Here is a 24313-nt window from a genome sequence, read left to right on the forward strand (position 1 = left end):
AGAAGTGACACAGCCATGGCACAGGAGTCAAGCTGGTTTGAGCTGACAGCAATGAGAGATGCAGCTGGAGCTGGCATCCTGGGGAGACTGTCCACGCAGGTGCCTTTTCCTTTGATGACAGAGTATCCTGCCAGAAGCTGGAGCGCACTGAAGCTGGGCAGCGAGGGGAGAAGGTAGCAGCCACCTACCCAGCTGCTTGAGCGACTGGAGAGTCAACCCAGCTGTTGGGACATCAGTTAGTTTTTTAGTAGTTCCTTTCACTGCTGTTGAAGACAGAATTTCTGGCTCAGTCAGCTGCTGGCCTGACTCTGCAGAATATTTCTCTTGCTCTTCTTCAGTGTTTGTTATTCCTCTTTTTTTCCCAGCGGTTCTCGTAAGTAACCTGGGTTCTTTGGCTGTGAGACAGCTCTTGGCCTGAGGAATAAGTCAGCTAGAGCTATTGCAGCCAGCACATCTCACTCCAGCCTTTACAAGCCCCTAGCCAGAGAAACATGTCGACTTGCAGCATCTGTAACCAAACTTTGTCGCATGTCAAAAGCATAATTTTCCTACCCAAGGCATTTAGGATCCCCTGCAAGTGGGTACATCCTACACTCTGTTATGAAACACAGGTGCAGGTTTTCAGTGTAGGTCAAAAATAACTGCTTCCACTGCTGAATCCCTGCACATCCTGTAAAATATTTGCTCCCTTCCCCTTCAAAGTGCTCTGTTCTCTCTGCTTGAAAAGACTTTGCTGAGGACAAGCCAGGAGCTTTTAGGGGAAGAAAATACCTGCTCAGCATCTGAGGCAAGGGGATTTCCACAGCACTAGGTCTTGTGAGAGGAACATGGTGATCCAGGAGGTGGCCCCACTCAGGAAATCAAAAGAAGATGACCAGACTGATTGGAGTTATCTTCGAAGAGAAAAGCCAAGAGCAGTGAAATATACCCACAGTAAGTACATTTGTGACTAGAGAGAGGTACATACAAAGATAAAACAGCACTCTGTTGCTTCACATGTCCCACAAGTAGCTCAAAATGCTACATGTGATCATAATCAGTAATTCTGTAGGGCGATGCTCGCGTTATTCCTCCTCACTTCCGCCCTTCTTCTCCCCCAAGCCAGGCCACAAAGACTACCAGGTCAAGGTCAAATTGGCTAAACACTTTTAAAATATTACAAGAATTTTTATTCCAACTAGCCTCTTACTCAGTTGAGATGGCGTTTAGCTGCCAAATAAAAAGTCATACAGTTATTTTTAAAAACAGCGTGTTTTCTTTTGAAAAACATGTACTTTGATTTAACCCCCAGTATGACATGGCCAAGAATTCTCGTTTTATTTCCTGTGAGAGAGCATCTAGTATTATCCACCAGGACCCCACTCTGTATATGGAAATAGCCACTACCCTATATTAATAACATCCTTGAGAGAAATATATGTAGTGATTCCCTTCTCAAGCACTCTAGCCCAGCTCCAGCCAGGACCTGTTGTAGCTCACAAGTGCAGGCATATGTGCAAGGTGGGTTTTTTTTTATGAGAAGCAGCTGTGTGCCTATGAGGTGAACAAGAGGAAGCTGTTTCTGGTGGATGTCGAAGAAGAAAGACTGAAGAAGACGAGAAAAAAGTTAATGCCCTGACTCCCAGATCCCTGAAGCCCCACTGAACCCACCGAGTCCCTCTCTTCCATAATAGCCAGCCTCCTCCAGGATACACCAGTGACTGCTTGTAGCTTCCCCACAGCTGGAGCAGAAAATTTCAGCATTGGCAGCACTGTACACTTGAGACTCACACGAAGCATGCCTGGGGCTGCTCTTAGACCCTTCAGTCATTAGATGACTGAAGGGTATCCTAATGCATACACTGCTAATAACACTTTAAGAATTTCCATCTGAGCACTCGCTACAAAATCCAACTACTGTTGAGAGCTCCTAGAATTGATGATAGAATTACCAATCACTGCCACAGCCATCCTGTGCTAATTGCTTTAATTACTTTCTGCAAAGTCTCAACCATTAGTTCTGGAACTCAGAATCTACATTTTGCCTGAACCATGGTGGATCTTTTGATATGGTTGCATATTTTGTTGTTGTTGTTGTTGTTGTTGTTGTTGTTGTTGTTATTATTATACAGGTCTTAATCCAAGTATAAAATTTTGCTCCACAAAGACTTTGGCAAAGGTTCTAGAAAGGCTTTGAAACCACCCAATCACTTCACTTTTGCAAACTCTCTTCAACTTACAAGCCATATGGCTGTAGTTTAATTAAAAAAAAATAAAAATAAAAATAATAATAAAAAAGCCACATACCAGCAAGGAAAAGAGGGTTTTCAAGGTCCCTTGGGGCCTGGACACACCCTCCAAGGCAAGGATCACTTCAGGTAGCAGAGACTGTGAAACTGGACTCCCAAATCATCAGAGCCAGGGAGAACTGGCCAGTGCTTCCTGCTCCCAGGAAGGTTATGACATTCAGTTTTGGATGGTCTTCAGGATGCACCTGACAGCTCCTCTCTGATGGCAGCCCTGAGGCAATTCTTTATCAAGGACTCCAGAACTACTGCGTCTCATCTGCTGTCCATCTGCAGACTGAGGTCCCACAAACACTTCAGAATCCCAGACTCCAAGATTTTCTCACCATGTGACCAATGGATCCTTTTGTTTCCAGCTCAGTGAGCTAGATAGTTAAATTAGGCACAAATTCTCCATATTTCACCATGTCAAGTGAGATGTGGGACTCTCAATTGCCTGGGGAGCACATGGTTGGTAAGGGTCTTCCAGCCGTCATGCACAGAATGCAAATCCCAGATGAAATGGTCTCCTTTTATAGTCTTTTTCTTGGAATAATCAGTGGGAAGTGTTGCTCAACATAAAACAGTCAGATCTAATTGACATATGCTGGAGGCTGATCAAGAAACACAGTGCTACAGAGGACAACTCCTGCCCATTTCCCAGTTAATTCTGAGGCACTGAATTAACAGATGTACAGACTCAAAGGCCAAAAATCTCATTTTCCACTAAATTGCCTTCTAGTTCCTAGGCAGGATGGAGGAAGCCCTAAAAATAATAATTACAGTATAATTCAGAGCAGTAGTCATCAGAATATCTTCTTCTTTTGATTCCCTTGTGGTGTAGGGTTTTTTAGTGTTGTGGTGTGGCATTATTAGCAACAGGACTTTGTTATGATCTTATGTAAACAGAACAGCTTTTTTTAAAAGCAGAAAGCTTCATCCCACCCAAGTCTCAGGCATCACTAGGTGGAGGCATTGCACAGCACAAGACTGGTGTGGTTCGCTGCTCCAGGGTTATGGGATCCCCACAGCTACTTTCTATGGCAGATGTTACTACTCGCTCAGCAGCCCTCACACCCTGGCACCCAGATCTTTTCCCATCCTCAGTTGTCTACTCTCTTGCACGTGACCCTTTCCTCAAAACTAAGCTCTTTCATCCCCTAAGTTAGGTACCCAACTAACTATATGGCCGAACCCTTCAAAAATGTCAAACATGCCAAAGTTAGCAGGTTTTAAGAAGTGACAGCAGACGGTGATGGCACATCCTTGGCTCATTTAAATACATCTGTGTACCAAGCCATTAGATCTAGGCTGAGGAGACATATTTTTATGAAAAACTTGGCTTTTCCTGAGAAGTCAGCATGTGTTCTATTCTCTTCAGTCTCTAAGGAGAATCAAGTCCTGTTTGCTCTAAAAACACATGAATCGGAGCCAAATATCAAGCAGAACCAGATGTCATGACCCAGAAGAGAGTGTACACAGATGGTAGGGGGACATATGGCACACAAGTTCTTTCCCACTGTGAGTGTCCCTGTCAAGACAGCTCTTTAGCTTTTTCACTATTTGTTCCTGTAGGCAATATGTAAGGGAGTTAACTGCCAATTTTTTTGTGTGTTTTAGAGGGACAGATGATTTTTACTTTTTGGAACTCCCAAAAATGCTGCTTATTTGCCATTTCAGAAATGCAAGAATTTATAATCTCATTTACTTATCTTTGACTTTTTTACTTCTACAAAGATGCATTTGTCCTGCCACTTCTCCCATGCTCCATTTGAAATGATGTGGTTGTGGCACACCTTACCCAGGAACTACAGATCTAGCTGATACAATGTGGGTACACTTCTAGGATAAGACCCCAAATTTTTTTCCTAAATCCTACTGCTTGTCCAAGTCACAGACTTCTATGGCACAGAAGAAATAGGTAATTGTACATATTTGAAAAGTAGAAAACAAAAACCAAAACAGTATGGGTATTGGAAACAACATGCTCAAAGAGAGAAAAAAATACCTTACGGAGTTGAAAGTGGCCCTTCTTGTCTTTCAGTGAGTTTGTGTATGTTCACGTTATATAAAATGAGCAAGAATGTGCGAAAGATCAATATCAGTATTAGAGCTTGGAGGAGAGATGAGGCAGCACTGTGATGTGTTACCATGGACAATGAAGGAAAAGGAAGCACTCACCTGATACATATTGCTGGTGATACAAGCAAAAGAGAGATCACAGATTTTTAATAATTGCCAACAGAAATAAAGGCCCTCAGGGAAACTGCTTAGTGGGGGAAAAAAAAAAAATCTGATGAGACAGTGTTCAAAATTCCCCTTCTACTACAGCCACTGCTGTGCTAAAAAAAAAAAAAAAAAAAAATAGGGCAAGATCAAATGAGTGGCTAAGGGCAAAACTGAATCAGAAAAAGAATTTACACATCTAAGTCCCCTGATCTGGAGCAGCAATTCAAAACTAACCTTTCTGGAGCAGAAAATTCACCTTAATGACTTGGTGAACCTTCTACATTTCTTCAGGGCGAAATGCCAACTCCTGGTAGTCACTGTCATTGCCAAGCAGAGCTCTAGCTCCAGCTGTAATATCACAGTGACCCAGGTGCTCTATCACAGGGAATCACACATGACCTCCACATTTTCGCTGTGCCCCCTGGCACCCAGCAGACATGAAACTGGTTTTTCCAATGGATTTCAACATGGGAAGCAATCTTAGAGTGAGCTGAGGACACAAGTGGTTTGTACTACTCTCTACCTCACTTTTAGTGACTAATGTTCAGTGTGTCTCAACAAATGCATAAAACCTTGATTAATATTATCCCATGTCAAAAGAGAACAAGAATACACATCAAGTGGTGTACTTTGCCTTTACTGTCAGAAATAATGAGCATAGAGACGAGAGGAGGGAACTATCTTGCTCCTGTGTTGTAGCATCTATGACTAAACCACAGACATGAAAATTAGTGGCTAACAGTACCTGGGAGTACTCTGGAGTAAAGCTGTTAGCCACTAATTTTCATAACCTGTATTCTGAAGCTCTACAATGTAATACATCCTTAAGTATCTATAGGGAAAAAAAAAATGTTTCACCTTAGCATAGATTTTATAAACATTAACTGTATTCCACCTGCTTCATCTTCAAGCTAACTGCAGCTAGGAGAGGAGATACAGCAGTTAAACTACCATAACCTCTGAACAAAAGGCAGAATGGGCTTCCCCCACTAGCAGAAGCTCGAGGCACTAGAATAAAGGGGAAGTGTAAAGTCACCTTCATGCTCTTTTACCTTCTAGGATGCAATACAGATGTAAATTAAAAGGAAAAAAAAAATAAATAAAAAGTCAGTCAGGGCTGTCCTGTCTGAGGCCACCCAACTCCACGAGGTTGTGACAACTTCCGTACTCAGGGTGCATGCTCCTCCCCATCACATAAACCTCTGCCCATGAATTAATAGAGACGTAGATGTGTACATTAAAACATGAAATGGGCCATATCTCAGCACTAGCTGCCATAAGGATAAGAAAGTGGGATATGGGAGGAAAATTTTGAAAGGAGAAAATCTCCCAGAAAAAAACTAGCTTCACAGTAGAGATGGGAAGACACAGTGGAATCAGAAAATCTGAGACAAGTTAATCACGAGGCAAAAGGGAAGGGGCAATCTGGAGTACCAAATAAATTGACAGGAACAAGCCAATAGCAGAAATTTCATATAGGTATGGTTGAAAATTAAAAAAATGGTGCAGGCAATGCTTTCAATGTATCTTACATCACACACCATTCAGAATGTTTTATCTGTCAACATAGATGATAAACTGAAATATATCTACTATATTGTAGTGAATAAATACTTTTTCACAGATTGCATTGCATTTGCCTTTTCCTTCTGATGCTACCAAGTTTCCGGAAGCAGACTTCTAGCCAACTAACTTGTTGATTTTATTTGTTTTAATAAAGAACAATCAGCACATCTGTCTCTAAGGGATTTAATTTATTGTACCACAAAAGTTAGTGTGTTTTCCTATGCGACTTGCAAAACAAAAGTTTCTAAGGGGAGAAAACACAGGAAAAGTTCAGCTTCAAAATAAAGTCCCATGATAAAAGGACAAGACACTTAATGTCGTGCTACATTCAAGCAGTTAACCACCAATTAACCACAACAACTGAAACCTTTCTCTCATGCTCATTTTCACACAAGAATACTAAACTGCATATGTAATCATACTAAACGTGGTTGTTTAAAGGAAAGTATCAGGTAGATAAATGTTGACTCACAATCATCCATCTGTCTTTACTTAAGAGTCTTTAGGAGTCTTGTTTTGTGGGAAAATGCTATTCTTGAATATTGTAACAAACCTCTGAAAAGAACTATGAAAATGTGGCCAACAATCATAACAGCATATTCACAGAAGAAACAAAAAAACAGCAGCACAACTGCATACAAAACAACATACTTATCTGTAGCTCGGAAAATGCTAGTGTCATTCATATTTTTCCATTTCAAAGCAACTACAGTTTCAGTTTTTAAAAATGGACTCCACAGCTGCTTCTTCAGTGGTTATTACATTTGTGCGGACTATGACTATTTAATAGTCTACCACCATCAGCAACATTTACTTCTGATATCTGTGCGAGACTAACACAAGAAATAGTGTCACTATCTAATACCCAGAACAGAAATAAAGTTGCACAGAGTTTTACTTTTAGGTGTAATTTGGGGAAGGGATGAGTAATTTGTATTCCCTGAAGAAAACATCTATTCTGTAATGAAAAGGATTTGTGTACAAAAAATAACATTTCAGAATTACCTTCTTAGTATTATTTTACTAAGTACATCTCAACTTCTCTTTGCTGTAGAATTGTTCAGACTTAGGGGCAACAAATACATTCCGGAATAAGATACCTTCTTCTTGGACGGCATTTGATAGCGCACATTTTTCCAGAATCTTGTATTTGCTGAATGAGATTTCTCTGAGAAGTCCCCTTTCCATTGAATAGCTCCATGTTTTTGCTTAATGTATCTGATTGATTCCGGCATGCTTGTGTAGTCCTGTATTTCATCCAGTTCTATAAGAATCACTTGAATCCCATCACGGATGAGAGCATTGTACATAGCTAGCTGTTGTTCAGAAGTGTCTTCTGACAGGCAGCTACTAAATATTTCTGATCCCAAAATAATCATCAGTCTTCTGCTTTGCTTAAGGATTTCATCGGCAACACTGATCACAGCTGGAAGTAATGAAGAAACAATCAAAGTTTGCATAGAAACATTACAACTGATGTAAAATATTTCTTGATTCTAAAATTGCATATATATGGAGCAGTGGGTAGCTCAGAGGACCGTTAGGTTTAAGGTTTCCACATTGCCATTCGTGATTCATGATCCATTGCATAAAATTACTGATAAAAATTGTTTTCTTTAGTCCCCAGGAGCAAATATTGTTCAAAAAAATCAATAGTATTATTAATTCTGTTGAATCCTCATTTTTTCATCACTAGAAAGAAAGTGCAGACTCTCATAACATCAGAACAGAATTTTTGGTAAGCAAAAAAAAAAAAAATTAAACATTAAAAAATTGTCCATTGGAAAAATGGACAAATCTTCCATTAAAAGTAGACAAACACAGCTTTGTTTTCCAAAATTGCATGGTTTTTAATTACATATATAATATTCTAACCCAAAAACAATGTGTCAAAAGACAACCTACTAACTCCATTAACTAAAGCATACCTTCTCCGAGTAAATCATCCCTTCCTAATATAAAGAGATTGTATCCACATTGTTGCTCTAAAACATCAGGGAGTATTGTACTAACAAAGGTTTCCAGATGATAGAAACTTCTGTCTCCACTGTTTTTTGGGTACAGGACATATGCATCATAGACTTTCCCATCTAAAGCAAACACAAATGTTTCTATAAATAAAGTATTTAAAAAAAAAAAAAATCAGCAACATCCTTTATTGCAAGCTTTCATTTTGGACTATTAAAAATAGTAATGAGGGGCTGATTCACCTGTCTGACAGAATAATGTCAAAGCACTAAAATACTCTACAAGTTGAAAGAAAGATGATCAACCACAGAACCTGACTTCCCATCACAGGGATGGATGGGCTAGCAAACCAGCTGGATGCAGGACCTGGCACCGGTGGGAAGGAGCCCCCAACCTCAGAGGTGGCAGGACATGAAGAAAGTGTCCTCTTGCAGGACTTTCTTCACCACCTCTCCTGAAACAAATTCAACAGCAGTTATATCCACTTCTGACTAATCACAAGAAAGGGTGGAAAATAGCAATTATTTCTTGTAAAAATTCTGTGTGGGAAAGGTAATATTATAGAAGGCCACAAGGCAGCTAAGGTTTTGAGAGTTTAAATTGTATAATAAACAGGCTTGAAGAAACCAAACCAAAATCAGATTTAACTCAACAAGTTAGGTTTAGTTCAACAAGCTAGAAAACATACTTTCTTTGATTTTTTTTTTTTTCATTAGAACTCTATTAAAGTGTTCTGGAAAACCAGAAACTGAAATGACTTTTTATTTTAAAACATTTAGAACGGCCATGAGTAAATGTTAACAATCCAATACACATAATCCGTTTACATTCAAGCTATGGGGAACTTCAGTCTAATTCTGAGTGCTGCCACACAAAATATCTAGAATGTTGCATATGCCTATTTTTCATGCCTGTCCAATGTATACAAAATTAATCTCTGAGAAAAAGGGAGTCTGGTTTTCAATATAAATATTTAATGAAAGTCTTTAAACAGCTGGTTTACAGGATGTAACTCTGATGACACCTATTGATCATCATCAGAGTGACCATAAATCTACATGTAAACAAACTACTATACAGAAAAGCAAAAAGCAACATGTTAATTTGGGAATGGCTGGCATTCTTTTTGACCTATCTCAGCTTGACTGCCTTAAATATTGTGCAGCGTCTATTACCTCAAGTATGATTACATATTTTGCCCATATGACTGAAAAAAAATCCCCCCCAAAATGTCTTTGTGTGTATCTGAAAATTCCTCAAGGAAATTCCACATACATTCTACTAAATAATCAAATTATTGTTTAAAAGTAATAGCAAATGAAAAAAAAGTCAACACGCTAGTTAGACTAACATACCTGGTCACACTCACATACCTTCCTTACTTGCAAAGGCACAGACAGAATTACGGTACCAAAGCACAAAGTCAATCTTGAAAATCTTGTAGATTATTAAAGTAATAAATGCTAAAATCAACAAAGAGACAAGCCCTCCAGCCAGCCATCTTTGTATATCAGGAACTGCATGAAAACATAAGAAGATTGTTTTTTAAATGTTGATTTTCTTTGAATTTGATCTTTCACATAAATATAATACAAATTTGAGCATTGCATTTCTCACTTCCATCTACTGTTTTTAAAAATAATGATAAATACACTACTACAGTGACTCCTTCCCTATGGACAGGTGCATGCATACATACTGCAAACTGTAATCCATCTGTCTTCTATCAACATCATATGACCATTTGATATCACAACCCCTTCTGGGGAATCCAAGACAAACACAGGCCCCAAAAAGAAAAATATTTCTTACCTCTGTGTTTTAATACAATATAGGATGCAGCCTGCCCAAAGGCATTTGAAGCTTGACAGACAAATGGCTGTTCATAATCTTCACTATTCACTTCTGAAATTACTAGCTTCACAGAATGCACAGGACGTCCATCGTGAGAAGTTTCCTCCCTATCCAAAAGGTGACAAATAGAGCCATAAAACCACAGCTCTCTCTGGAGTGGCTTCATCACTGACAGCTGCAGCACAATAATGGTTGTTTCCTTTCACAAATGTCAACTACACTTCAGAATAGATGAACAACTACAGTATATGAAGGAAACCCAAACAACAGTCTGGCCTCTTCCTGACATTTAGCATAGATGTTGGAAAACATCGAAATGCTGTCTTAGCAGGAGCTGTGTTTCCCAAAAGGAATATAAGGTTTCTATAGGTTGAAGTACAGAAATACACCTTACAAACCTAAGCAAACCCTCGTTACAAGATCCCCAGCCCCTCTAAGAGCAGGTGGAGAGAAATTCCACAATGTGATATGACACAGAAAGAGGCCCTGATACAAGAGTGTCATTTTGCAGTGAGCAGCTCTGGGACAGGGGGACATCAAAGGTGGTGACCTGCAGCAGATAACACCAACTCACAGTGCGAATCCAGCTGCAGGGCGTGGAGTCTAAACTGCTGCTTCACCCCATGGATCAGAACAGACTTGCAACAGTTAAAGCATCAGGCTGCATCATTAAAAGACACAGATTAACCCCATATCTTGTACAAGGGCACAAAAATGCTGATTATGATGCACATTCAGTTAGTCATGTGTACCGTGATGTGTGACTGATATGTGAACTAAACAACTTTTCAACCACCAGCAAAATGAGGGACACCACTACCTTGTTAACAATAGATCTCAAATCCAAACTTAACCATCTAGTCTACTTAGCCAAGCAGTATTTTCTCCTGAAAACATACTCTAGTTACCATTTAAAATGCAAAATAAAAGCTTGAAATATGTCATAAAGGGCATTTTTTGGACCAGATGAACCACTTTCTAAGCAAAAGGTTACAGTAATTTGAACACTGTAACAAGAAATAAATGAATCAACATCACTAATGCAAATGCTAAGATGACCATTTAAGTGCTAGGAAGCACAACAAAATGACATTGCTTTTATGATATTAATTCAGTGACCACATGCCTCTGCATTATGGCCCAATAGTTTATGACATGACATTCTTTATGACTTTTGTATAGAGTATTCTCTTGCTGAGAGCTTAAAGAATTCATAATTTTATTTACCCCTTTGTTTTATGATGAGGACTTATTTCTCACAACAATACTCTCACTTTGAAGATATCATTCTCATTTCTTCATCAGTTTCTCCCCCATAGGTAGCACGTGAGAATTTACAAAATTGATGACATTTTTTTCTTCATAGTACCACCATGAGATGAAGGCTGACAAAAAACCTGCTATTTTTAGTTCCCAACCTATCATACCTAAAAAGCTTTCAGATTGCATTCTGCTCCCATTTAGTTGTTTTTTCAAGTCAGGTCTAATTTCTTCTGTCCTAACTCCATTTAACCTGCTTTTCACTCTCACCTTATTTCCCAGTTACCCTTCTCATGCTTTCCTCAGTTCAAGTCCATTTTCCTCCCAAACCTCAAGTCTTGACTGGAAATCTGTCTCCCTTTTCTCTTCTCACCCCACTAAGCCTCAATACAAATGTCCTCAACAAAATTTTCCATTAGCTCTTCAGCTGATCTCTGTTATGTTTCTTTAGCTCAAGGTTCTTAAACCTGGAAGTCTAAATTTCTCCCATGAAGCACATATTTCATCTCTTGCAACCTCTCAGAGAGTCAGATGTGGCGAGAAAGGAGAATGCAGAAGAAAGAGACAGTCTGAAGATCATGTGCCTGGACATGCTTGATCCAGCTGAAAGAGGACTCTACCAGGCCAGAATCTGCTCAACAGAAACTGTATGACAGTTATGAGACTGTAAGTCTACAAAACACCTTTTCCCAAGATTGGAAAGGAAGAGAGATTTTGTAACGACCAAAAAGCATGATCACATGTGAAGTCCATGTGCCTATTGTGTTTCAAGTTTCTACTTCAAAGCAGAAAATGAATTGTTTGAGGCAAGCATTAGAGCCTTTGAAAAGAAAGCTGTTTAAGCAAGTGAAAAGTGTTGCTAAATATTTTAATGTCAAAGGGAGAAAGTTCCACTTTGGTTGCCGACATGGTATTTTCTAACCTGAAAATATACTTACTCATAGGGACTTGCAAAAATTCTGCTCACATAAAATACATCAATATATACACCGTTGCCTGTCCAATACACCTCATACCCATCAGCACCTGTTGTATTGCAATCCACTGTAACCTGTGAGCCTATAAAATTGTGTTACAAAGTGAAAGGTTAATTTTCATAATCTAATTAAAGTCCATACATTTCTGTTCACAGAGTCCCACACAGACCAGCTAAGGATGGTCCCACACCCTTTCAGAAAAGTTGCTCTAACAGAGGGACTATATATTCAGTCATCTCCAGGTTTCGAAAGAGACTGGTAAGATTTAAGAGGCTAAATCCAGGATAAAGGTGCCTATCTCTGGGGCACCATTTTCCCTGCAGATTCAAAGACAGTTCTGTTCTTAGAATCTCTCCCAGAGTGATAAAAAGAAACTGATGTGACACTTGGGTTCCCTACAATTTTGTTTGTATCTGAGAAATTGTCCCAGGCTTTGTAAGCAACATGCCTTGTCTCTTTCCCTCTCAACCCCAGACATTCCTCTTTCAGGAGATCAATATAAAGGAACTGCGCTGGTCACTGAACTAGTTTTTGTCAAAAAATAAAAACAAGAAAACACAGAATATGGTATGCCTTGAGTATAAATTTTCACTAGGATACAAAATAATATTTTCTTATCGAGAAAACTACTTACCAAGTTCCACTTCAATAGAGTTGTTTCTTGGATAAGATATTTCTGGAGGTTTTTTTGGTGGACTCACTAATCAAAAGAAAGAAAAGTGCTTTTCAGAAAACCTGGGGCACTTGCAGTGTATTCTATGCTCCATAACCCACATATGACCTAAAAAACCCCTGTCCTATGGACAAGATGGTCAGTAATTTTATAATAGGCATCACTCGATACTGAAAGTACCATATCTCAGGTAGTTATCACTTCTGAAGAAGCTATGCTATTCTTTGCTCTGCTTCTTCCCAAATGTAGTGCCACAAATCTCCACACACTCACAGTGGTCTGTCTGTTTCATGGCATAAAAATCACGCAACATTGCACTCACAGGCACTGAGAAGGGTATGGGTAAATATCTACTGGATTAGGCCCCTACAGTCTGGATAACATGTCAGCCAGCACCCCTCAGATACAAACTGGACCCAAATACCTTGAAGTGCAATTCATCTATTTTAGACGTTTAATATCATAAAGAAGAAATCTCATTTCTATACTCTAGTTAAATGCTTTACAATTCCTCCCACAGCACCATCTATAAGGAATTATAACACCAGTGGCCCCTTTTAGATGTTTACATTAGGACTAGATTATATGACACTCTGGAAAGCTTATTTCTCTCTACAGGCTACAGAGGGAGAGTAATCAACAGGTGGAGACCTAGACAGCTACATTAGAAATATCTCAGTATGGCTAAATGGATCCCAGCTTGGAGGGTCCCTGTCTCAGGCAGCTTTAGGAAATTTTAGAACATTTCCTATCAGATATTCAAATTCAAGGAAGGTGCTCCAAGGGCTCAAATGAACAGAAAGAAATCACAAAGCATCAAGCCTCATAGCGAAGCACACGAGATTACTCCGATATATCCTTCCTTTCAAAAACTGGGCCTGCAGCACTGTTTGGACCCCAAATCACACATTTTAATGTAAATTTGTTCAGCTGGAGACTTTAAAAACAACTGAGTTGCCTTTGTTCATTTATGGCAAAGGAGCGATATTATTTTACTTCTACTGAATAGTGGGAGTTGAAATTATACTAAGAAAAAGGTTTTATGGACAGATTTGAAGACCAGAATTATTATTTCAGCTGATCTGACATTGTGTTCCTCATATTTTGTTTATCCACATCATATACACATGACATGATATGAATATGATACATATTCATATCATATATATATACACATACACACATATATAAATATCTATGTATATATACACCCACAGACAAAACAGACTAGCACAAAACCAGACCATTAAATAGTAATAAATTCTATTAGTAAACCTGAAAATGTCTTTCATCATCTGGAATGTAATAACAGTACTGGTATTTCATACCTTGATATAGCACAACCTTTTCAATCTCATAATGCTGTGCTAGTAGGGAGTTAGTGTTTTAGTTAGGTCTTCTTCTATATTTTTTGCCATGCTACTGGCTCTCCGACATAAATCAGGGTCCACTGAGCTAGACATATGATATCAGAGATCAGCAGTTCTTGGGCTGGGGAGCTTGAAATCAAAAACAGAAGAGACAAGAGTTCGAAAGAAACAGGACATATAAAGTCAAGATACTGCTGCAATTTGGGTTGGTTTACTTTGTTGTTCTTGCAGCAAGGGGATAACGTAAAAGAGAGAGAAGGAAGATGGGCAGGATAGAGGGTGTGACTACAGCAAAAAGTACTGTGCCCACCAAGCCTTACAGGGCACCTGTTTATGGATGCTAGCAGCTGATCTGAGTAGTAAAGCTTTGACAAACCACAGCTTTGAATAGGAGAACACATCTTCCACACAGTGGCAACAGACAAAAATATGTAAGCTCTCAGTCAGTATTTCTTTTCCTCATATTTAGGTGAAAACTAATAGCCCTAAGCATGCATATACACAATTGGGTCATTTAGCTATAGTCTTTAGAAACTTGGACGAAAATTTGAAGTCCTCATTATGAACAGAAACGTAGTGAAATTATCTACTTACCTTCTACAGTCAGTCTGACATCTCTTGAAATGTTATAATGTTTTCCATTGGAGGTATACATTGTTTCACATGTATAGTTTCCTTGATCATGTAGAGTCACATTGCAAATGATAAGATCACTGTTTGAGAAGGCAAACCTTTTCCCCTCCAGCAGCTGGCAGTCCTAAATGTGTGTAGAGAAGTCTTGTTAATTCATTCTGCTACCTCTTTTCAGGGTTTGTCTCTATTTAATGCAATTAGAACTTTCAGTGTACCGCAGCATAAGGATGGGTGCCTTGCAGAGACTGAGGAAGAGTGAGGGGAGTGGAAAAACAAGCAAAACATACTTCATTTTGACTCTGAGCTTTTAATTCAAAGACACTCCAGATAATTTCCTATAGAAAACAACCTTCAATTTTAGAGAAATAAGGATGTGAAATGCAAGTGTCAAGATTTGTAAAATATTCATCAATGAAGAACTGTTTAAAAATTAGTCTTAATTTTTTTGAAGTATTTAAATACTCTTGGTACCACATGGACTGCACAACTATGAGGCAGGGATGCTCAAAAGGCACTACATTATTCTAACAGAAAGAACCTTTAAATAAGCATGAGCAACATGAAATGGCATTTATTTAGGGGAACAATATTGAGCACATAATGGATATGCCATCTCTCACAAACGACATACTAGATCTGTTTGCACACAAATGAAATTCCCGACTGTGCTTCGGTAGCAGGTAAGAAGATGCCACCTGGTGGATACGTGGGTCAACGGCTCCTACATCTAAGCTGAATTTCTACCCCTTAAATTTAAAACAAACAAACAAACAAATAAATAAATAAATAAATAAACTGTGTACACCTTTAGAAGATAAAAATCATTAATCCTCTCCAAATTGATTTTAAAGCATTTTTATCCCATTTACAATAAATCTTTAGTTTTCCTTCTCCAATTCACAAATATCAGTGATTCTTATTTTATATAATGGACAGTTAGAAGATGCAACAAAACACAGCATTCTCACCTTATACCAACGAACAGGATGAATATTCTTCTCATTCCTGAAATAATCCAAGTGTGGACACACAACCTTTGCAGATGATACTGTGAATATCACCTCCTCTACAGCAAATTTTTCATTTAAGCATAAACCGTCAGTCCTCTCAAAAACTGTTACTTTTGTACGCATTTTCCTGTGGCTTGTCAAATTCCTGAAATTAATATAATATAATTAAATTAACCTCTTTGGCATAATTTCCAACTCAAAAATAGATGATATTCATTTTGGAGAAGAAAGAGAGGATGAGAAGTTTACAGTTTCTCTAACAGATTTACCTTTGCCTACGGGGGCGGGGGGGAGTGGATAAATAAAATAAAATAAAATGAAATGAAATAAAATAAAATAAAATAAAATAAAATAAAATAAAATAAAATAAAATAAAATAAAATAAAATAATATAATATAAAATAAAAATATGAAATAAAATAAAATAAACCCACTACTTACTTTCCCCAACCTAAAGTTAGTTTTTGTGAATGCACTTCATTAGTATTTCTCTTTCCCCAAAAAAATTCTACTTGTTTTCTGAAAGGTAGTCCCTTTGCAACTTATTTCTGTAGCAGTTTTTTCACTTTTACCTTATGACACATTCATAATCTCCAGAGTCTTCTAACCTTGCAGGGAGAAACCAAATAAAATTCTTCTGCTGATGAATTCTAGAAAGTTTGTCTCTAGGCACAGCTGTCTGGTTACCAACTTTATACCATGTTAAGTTGTAGTCTCCACTTTTCAAGATCTTTTCCAGTGAACACTTAATAGCAAGAGGTTGCCCATCAGGCACAAGACTCTCCCTCAACATGACATCATAGGCATCACATTTCTCTAAAGGAAAGAGATAAACATTAAAGAAAACCTCAAACACTGTAAAAGTGATTTTTTGTTTACATTTGAAAAGTTCATTAAAGTTTCCACCTCCATTCTTAAGTCATCTACTAAAAATACAATTATAATCTCTTACCTTCACAACTGAAAGTACTACTCAGTTATACAAAGCTATCATTGTGTCACTGAAATGAAATGCTGTTTTTTGAATGCAGACTTCACACTCAACAGAATCTCTTCATTTGGAGCAGTTTGCATACGTACCTTTTAGTTCAAATGCAAATTACTAGAGTACTTGTATTTCTCTAGTTTGCTTCACATGCATACACAGAAACACACACACACACAAATTTCACTTTTAAGGTCTTTATTTGTTAACTTCGCTTATCTGTAGTCAAAGTAAGTCTTCAAGACAGAGGATGCTTTCAGTATCCAAATGTCCTAAGAGGACACTGAAGTTAAAGTTGCTGTTGCACAAACATTGTTTGCTATGGAAATTTCAACTCACTCTTTGATTTTATGAGCATGTAGAGAGGAATTATTACAAGCACTTACCAATGAGCTCATTTTCTTGCCCCTAGATCCAAGGAGATTCACATGGGAAAAGGCAACACCATGAGATACTTTTTTTTGTCAGTATGGCAAAAGTGGCACAAGCTCAGGAATGTGACCCTGCTATCCAGAGTCAGTATTTTATTTATCTAAAATTCCTTGTTTCATTAGAATATTAGAACAGCCACACAAAACTATGCAAGTGTCTGTGTAGCCCAAAACCTTGTCTCTGATATCAACCAGTGGAAAATGTGTAAGGGGGTGAGACAGAGCAAGTACAATAATGTTTTGCTTTCAGACCCTTTCTTTTCTCTCATGTTCTGCATGAAGAACTATTCATTGGATTTTATACTTTCTTTGGGTATCACGTACTTCTTGCAATGAGAAATGCCAAAATAAACATTTCCTCATGTGCCTACTCTATGATATTCATTCTTTTATAGATCTCCATCACATCTTGCCTCAGTCATCTCTTTTTCTTACCTCAGAGTCCTCATTAATTTCATGGCTTCTCATATGAAAGCCATCTCATAACTGACAACATTATCACTCATCTCTCTACCTTTTTTATGTAGTCTTTCTGAGATGAAATGACCAAAACCACAGAGTTCAACTGATTCACATTTACTATAGCATTACAGAGTAGCACAATAAAGCTTTCTGTTTTCTGCTCTACTCCATTCTGAAAAATTCCGTTTTTCTGACCACCACAGATGATAGAGTTGATGTTTCCAAAGGTTATCCAGAGATGGCAAAGTAATATTTTTCCAAAGTGGTTATTAATTAACTTAATGTTCACACCACACCCACACAGTGTGCTTGTTTCTGCTATATGTGTTATGACCCTTCCGTGCCCCTACATATCCATTTGATTTTACTTAATGACATTCTATCACTAAACCATTCAATATCCAGATATCCTCTTCGTAGTCAACATTACTTTTAACTACCAGAGGTAGTTTTATATCATACACAGTTCTCACCACTTCACTGTAAATCTTCTCCAAATTACTTCTCAAAACACTGAGCTACTCAGAGAGCTTTATCGAACTCTGGTGGTTATGAAATGTTACAGCCTCAGGAACTGATAACCTTTTTCTTCCACTACATGCTAATACTCTGAAATAGTGACATTTTTTTTTATTTTACACACTTCTTGCCTCAGTTTCTCCGAAGCTCCCAACCCCCTCCATTATTTCCATGGAGCAGGAAGGATTTATAAGGTAACACACATAATTAAGCAGAAAACAGGACTCTCTATTATTGGAGGAATGGCAGCCAAATAATCACCTTTCCATATGACTACTTAGTTAGCCAAAAAACATATTATCCAACAGATTAGAAAACCTTGCAGCTTGTCCATACATGGGCAAAAAAAACCCAACCAAAACCAGATCTCTTCCAACAAAATAGCTTGCTAGAAATTCAAGGAACAGAAATTCCTGAAGTTTTTCTTTTAACAGTCTGGCACTGATGCAAGATTCCAGGTGGAATGACAAGATTATGACAGCAACTCACTTGAATCATTTGAAATGTCTTAAACATAAATTGGTTGGCAGCTGAAGGGCAGAAACAAGCAGTTGCAATGAGTAGCCCAGCAATTTTACAAAAATCTAGATGTGCTATTATTATCAAATGGCTATATTTTCCAATATGAAAAAATCCTAAGGACACATTCTGTAAAGTTAAAACTACAATTAATTTCATCATTTTATACACCAGAGGGTTGTACTGCCATCCAGACAGACCTTAATGGGCTGGAGAAGTCTGCTGACAGGAGCCTCATATAGTCCAACAAAATGAAATGCGAAGTTCTGCATCTGGTAAGGAATGACCCTGGACACCAGCACATGCTGGAGAACATTTCGGCTGGAAAGTAGCTCTGCAGAAAAGGACATTGGGGTCCTGCTTGACAATGAACTGGCCATAAGCTACCAATGTGCCCTCATGGCAAAGAAGGCTGATGGTGTCCTGGGCTGCATTAGGACTTGCTAGTAGGTAAAGGAATGCAATCCTTCCCATCTACTTGGCACTGATGAGGCCACATCTAGAGTGCTGCAGCCAGTTCTGTGCTCCCCAGTACAAGAGTGACATGAATTTACTGGAGAAAGTCCAGCACGGGGCCACAAAGATGATTAAGGGAGTGGAGCATCTCTCACACGAGGAGAGGGTGAAAAAGCAGGGACTGTTTAGACTAGAGAAGACTTAAGGAGTGTGCGGGTGGATCATATGAATGTGTGTAAACACCTGATGGGAGGGAACAAAGAACAAAGAGTCAGACTTTTGTCAGTGTTGCCCACTGACAGGACAAGAGGAAATGAGCACAAATTGAAACACACACACACACAAAAAAAATCCATCTGAACACAAGAAAATACTTTTTTACTGTGAGGGTGATCAAATACCGGAACAAGCTTAGGAGGGCCTGTTGCAACGGGACAAGAGGTAATAGTTTTAAGCTGAAAAAGGGTACATTCAGACTAGATAGAAGGAAGACATTTTTTTACACTGAGGGTGGTGAAACACTGGCTCAGGTTTCCCAGAGAGGTGGTAGATGCCGCATCCCTGGAGACATTCCAGGCCAGGCTGGATGGGGCTCTGAGCAACCTGATCTAGTTGCAGATGTCCCTGCTCATTGCAGGGGGTTGGACTGGATGACTTTTTAAGGTCCCTTCCAGCCCAAACTATTATACGATTCTAAGTTGCCCAGAGAGGTAATGGAGTCTCCATTTGTGGAGATTCTCAAAATCCAGCTGGACACGGTACTGGACAAACTGCTGTAGCTGACCCTTGTGGGTCAGGGAGGTTGGACTAGATGATCTCAAGAGTTACCTTCCAACCAATGATTCTGTGATAAGATAGTACACAAATTATCACATATTATAAGTCTTATAGGTTCCTGTTTTTAGAACTGCTTAAAAGAACTCATTGGCATACACATACATTTGACTTTTACAGTAATTTTCACATAAAATTAGTATTACTTGTGTGAAAAAATGAGTTTCAGAATAGGACCTTCCATAGCCACTAATAAACTTACCTGCAATAATTAGAGACAGAAATGCTGTGGTGATATTGCATGTAAATAATCTTTTTGCTGTCACGTTTCCCTGTAGAAATTGAAAGAAAACCTTCAATTAGTGGTTTCTAATATAAACTTCCACAATTTAAAGTCAGCTTTTGCATTACAGAGCTAGTACAGGATTTACGCAGTTAATACAGGACACAGGAAATACAGGAATTGTCTTCAGCTTATTTTGAGCCTGTTGCCTGTTTGTTTTACCTGACAGCTCCTAATTATTACATCAGAAAAAAACAAACAACAAAAAAAAAAAAGCACAAAAATACAATAACAAACAAACAAAAACCTCAAACAAACATTTCCTATTCAGCTTGTCAACCAGTCAGGATGTTTTACATCCCTAGCACTCTCCTCCCCAGTTCTTGCTTTCTCAAGCTGTAATCTTAGTCTCTCTAATCCAATTTCATATTTCTGAGCATGTTTGCCACGCTTTTCTGTACTATCTTCAGTTACGCTACAGCCCGTCTGAGGTGGGGAGGAGAGAAGAGAACTTGGATACAGTCTTCAAAATATAGGTGCATTACAGATTTATAAACTAAAACAATTATTTTTTCTGTTTGTTTTCTTTTTCACAATAATTTCTAACAATCTGTTTGTTCCTTGAGTACTATTGAGTATTGACCTGGTATTTCCACGGGCATTTGTAGTAAAAACCCAAGATCTCTCCATTGACTGTTAAAAAATGGGTAAACTCAGCCAGCCGCTGAGCACATGATGTCAGGATTTTGTCCATATGTTTTCATCTAAAATTTTCTTTATATTTATGTAAAACAAATTTCTTCTACTGCTATTACTGAGTCATTCACTATCATGACATTCTTCTCGTACTCTTTGCAATTAACACCTCCATGTTCTAGCCTGAAGTTTTGTATTGTTTGCAAATTCTGCCACTGCAACAGCTTCCCTTTCTCCAGATTATTAAAAATATACGCTGAGCAGAAGAGAGTTGTTTGAGACTCCAGTAGAGATCTTCCTCCACTCAAAAAACTGAGCATTTATCTTTTACCTACTTTTTTATACACGTGAGAATAAATATATTATGGTGGTCTGGCTTCATTGACAGTCTCTGCTGACTGCCTTTTGGATATTAAGGCAGATTGTATCAACCATGTCTCTTATATGCAATGTGTTTACATACATGTGTACAATTCCAACACATTTGTACTGCTTGAGAGCCATGACTTCCCTTTACAAAAGTCACTGTTGACTCGTTCCCTACATAATTTATCTTCATTTCCACTGGTCCTATTATTTCAAGCAGTTTCTATTCAGCTGCCTGTTGCACACACCAGGTTCACAAGGCTCTAATTTCCTGGCTCTCTTTTGATCATTTGGGGAGGATAAAAATAAATGTATCACTTTCTGATCTTTTGGTCCCAAAGCTGCTTTAAATGAGACATTTACAACAAGAGAACACAAGAGTGAGTATCAGTCAGCCATGGTGCTTTGTTATGGATCATTTATTTCAATAACTCCCATTTACTGACTTTTCAATCTGAGACAGATCCTTCCATGGAAGATTATCTGTAAGAAAATGTACTAGCACTGAAATCTATACTCCTCCAAGATGAACACAAATGCAAAAAAAACCCCACTTTTTCCCCCTGCTATGTTCATATCTTTCTATAGCCCATCCCATAGGGGTTTTGTTATACCTGAATGATCAATTGGCTCTCAGGACTCTTTGGTAGGCTTCTTATCCCTAACATGTTTGGAGAAGGATCTATTAGGTGCATGCCTCTGGCAAGTTGTTCCTTAACTTGGCCTTCCTTACTGCTTTTTTTTCTATTCAGCCTACCAGAGCTTTTAGAGCACTCTGAAAGGACAAATGCAATTATTCAAACTGAATGATGAGCGGGAGAACCCCATCCTGTTGTGACGAATCTTTAACTGATCACCAATTTCTACAATAGTCGAAGATGACACTTCCTGCTGCTCTACTTTACATCACCGAACCGACTCAGAAGCGTGCCGTATATTGAGTCATCCACACTGCCTCTTGCAGTGCCTGCTTTCTTCCTTCTTCCTCTTCTCTTCCCTCCTCCCTCATTGCAAATTTCCGCTCAAATTACCAGGCAGGTCTTTTCTTGTCTAGCTGCAAGAAAGAACGAGCCCTGCAAGAATGCTGAGCATAAAAAGAAATACACAGAACTTTAATATCACTGAAAGGGGTTTATGTGTGTTTGTACAAAACCTCCAACTTCCATCATTAACTGTGATGGACAGTGAATCTCAAAATCTCTAGTTTTCAATTTTAAAGAATATGAAAATATTATAATGGAAATAATTTTAAGAGAAAATGGTACTGAATAGACTCCACCTATGACCAGGGGTTTTTTTATGACTTTTTATGACTCTGAATCACTGTTTTTTCATAAGCTCTGTTCCATTACAGCATAACCTTACTATACTGTTCTGTCTCATATATGCTCTCTCAGACAGCTTTTGCCCTTATCAGTAGATTCAGTAGATGCAGCAGAAGCATTTCACCATGTTCTGAAATAAAATCTTCCAGAATCCTGCTTCTCTATAAATTTAAAGTTCTTTCTATCTATTTAAATTTAAAACTTGTCCTTTTGCCAACATGGAAGACCTGCAAATATCTATAGCTCTGTGTAAAATTATACATATGAACTGCTCTGAGGAGACTCCTTCTTGTCTCTGATGATGATGATGACAAAAGTTAGATTTTTGTGGAAGGTATACTCAAAAGCAAAATTAGGCTCTGTGCAGGTATTCACATAATTCATGACAAAAATAGCAAATATATGTCTGCAGAGTCAAGCGCAAATGTTTTTCCTACCACATTCCACCACAATAAACAGCTACATTTCTCCTTTTTTGCAGCCATTTTGTCCACATCTTGAGCCTCCAATCGACCTGTGGAACTTCACTACTCAGGACAGAATTCAGCTGGAGTTATCTTTGTCCAAATTTTCCAGAGTGGAAAAAATTCCATGTATCTGACTCCATGTCCATAAAGTTTCACCCTGAAAGGAAATATTTCTGTCAATTTCAGATTAAAAAAAAAAAAACGGGCGTCCGAAAGAGATCTTCAGTGATACACGCACCTGAATTACAATTACAGCATCCATGATAGCACACAGTAAAGCATAATTCTCATTAAAATCTGTCATTGAATTTATACGGGCACCTTTTTCTCTGCTCTCTAGTCCTTTAAAAGTTGATCTATCAAAAAAAAAAATTAAAAAATAGTCTCATCAGAACTTTGAAGAATCATGGCTTTCTCTAATTTTTGCACACTTGTAGTACGTTTTCTTTCGATGTCTTATCCAAAACACGGACAAATCAAAACATGCAACAGTCCTGTTCTCAGAATTGAGAGAACTGACAGGAAGTCAGAGTATTGTACCATTTCTTTTACATCAGCCCACAAACATTTTAGATCATAAAAAATACATATTCGTATTAGCTTAAACACTTCTATTAACTGCAAGGTATGCCATGCCTCTTCAAAAGAACTTAATCAAGTGTCCTACTTTCGATCTCCATCTCTGGAGACCTTCAAAACCTGCCGGGACACATTCCTGTGTAATCTCATCTAGGTGTTCCTGCTCTGGCAGGGGGATTGGACTAGATGATCTTTCGAGGTCCCTTCCAATCCCTAACATTCTGTGATTCTGTGTTCTGTGATTCTGTATGATCTAGGAAGAAATATTATCACAAAAACACATATTCCTTCAGTGTTGAGGTATATCTAACCAGTGCTGAAGAGCTGCTTTAGCTCCCCTGTCAGTATGTGATCACAGTACTGAGACTATCTCGATAGTCATTTTTCTGTGAATCGCTGACATCCCTCTGCAGGTACATCAGAATTTTTTTTCATACTCTTTATTTAAATTCTTCTATATTCCTGGAACCACTGATTGGAAAGTGACTGTAACTCCCCAGCAGTGTAGCAACCATGCTCCCAGTCACTGCTGAGGTGCCCATGGCAGGGCGAGGTGCACTGGTGTCGCACGCACAGTTTGCAGAGGAAAATGCTGAGCTTTGAAAACAGATTTCATTCGTCCCCAGCCCTTAGCTTCCCCAAGAGAC

General features: G+C 38.4%; 2 protein-coding genes across 4 annotated transcripts in view; both read right to left on the reverse strand.

Annotated features, from left to right (window-relative positions):
* Positions 1-2939, reverse strand: part of IL1RL1 (interleukin 1 receptor like 1) — a 51294-nt gene extending 48355 nt beyond the window's left edge. The window contains exons 1-2 of one of the 3 annotated variants that reach the window (XM_065829524.2): positions 2287-2939; positions 772-893 (exon numbers count right to left, since the gene is read on the reverse strand). The gene's annotated coding sequence lies outside the window, so the exon portion shown is untranslated. The remainder of the gene's footprint in view (positions 1-771; positions 894-2286) is intronic. The other 2 variants (XM_071808167.1, XM_065829526.2) reach the window with 2 other exon arrangements.
* Positions 2940-5553: 2614 nt separating this feature from the next.
* LOC136097281 (interleukin-1 receptor type 1-like) lies at positions 5554-22860 on the reverse strand. Its single transcript, XM_071808152.1, has 11 exons — positions 21910-22860; positions 20213-20282; positions 16377-16620; positions 15763-15949; positions 14756-14918; positions 12753-12818; positions 12080-12200; positions 9840-9988; positions 9401-9544; positions 7988-8149; positions 5554-7485 (listed from the first exon to the last, which is right to left on the reverse strand). Exons 1-11 carry the CDS (start codon positions 21988-21990, stop codon positions 7094-7096), a joined length of 1779 nt encoding a protein of 592 aa, XP_071664253.1. The 5' UTR covers positions 21991-22860; the 3' UTR covers positions 5554-7093.
* Between the last annotated feature and the right edge of the window lie 1453 nt (positions 22861-24313).

Source organism: Patagioenas fasciata, chromosome 1 (genome assembly GCF_037038585.1).
Source record: "Patagioenas fasciata isolate bPatFas1 chromosome 1, bPatFas1.hap1, whole genome shotgun sequence".
Taxonomy (NCBI): Eukaryota; Metazoa; Chordata; class Aves; order Columbiformes; family Columbidae; genus Patagioenas; species Patagioenas fasciata.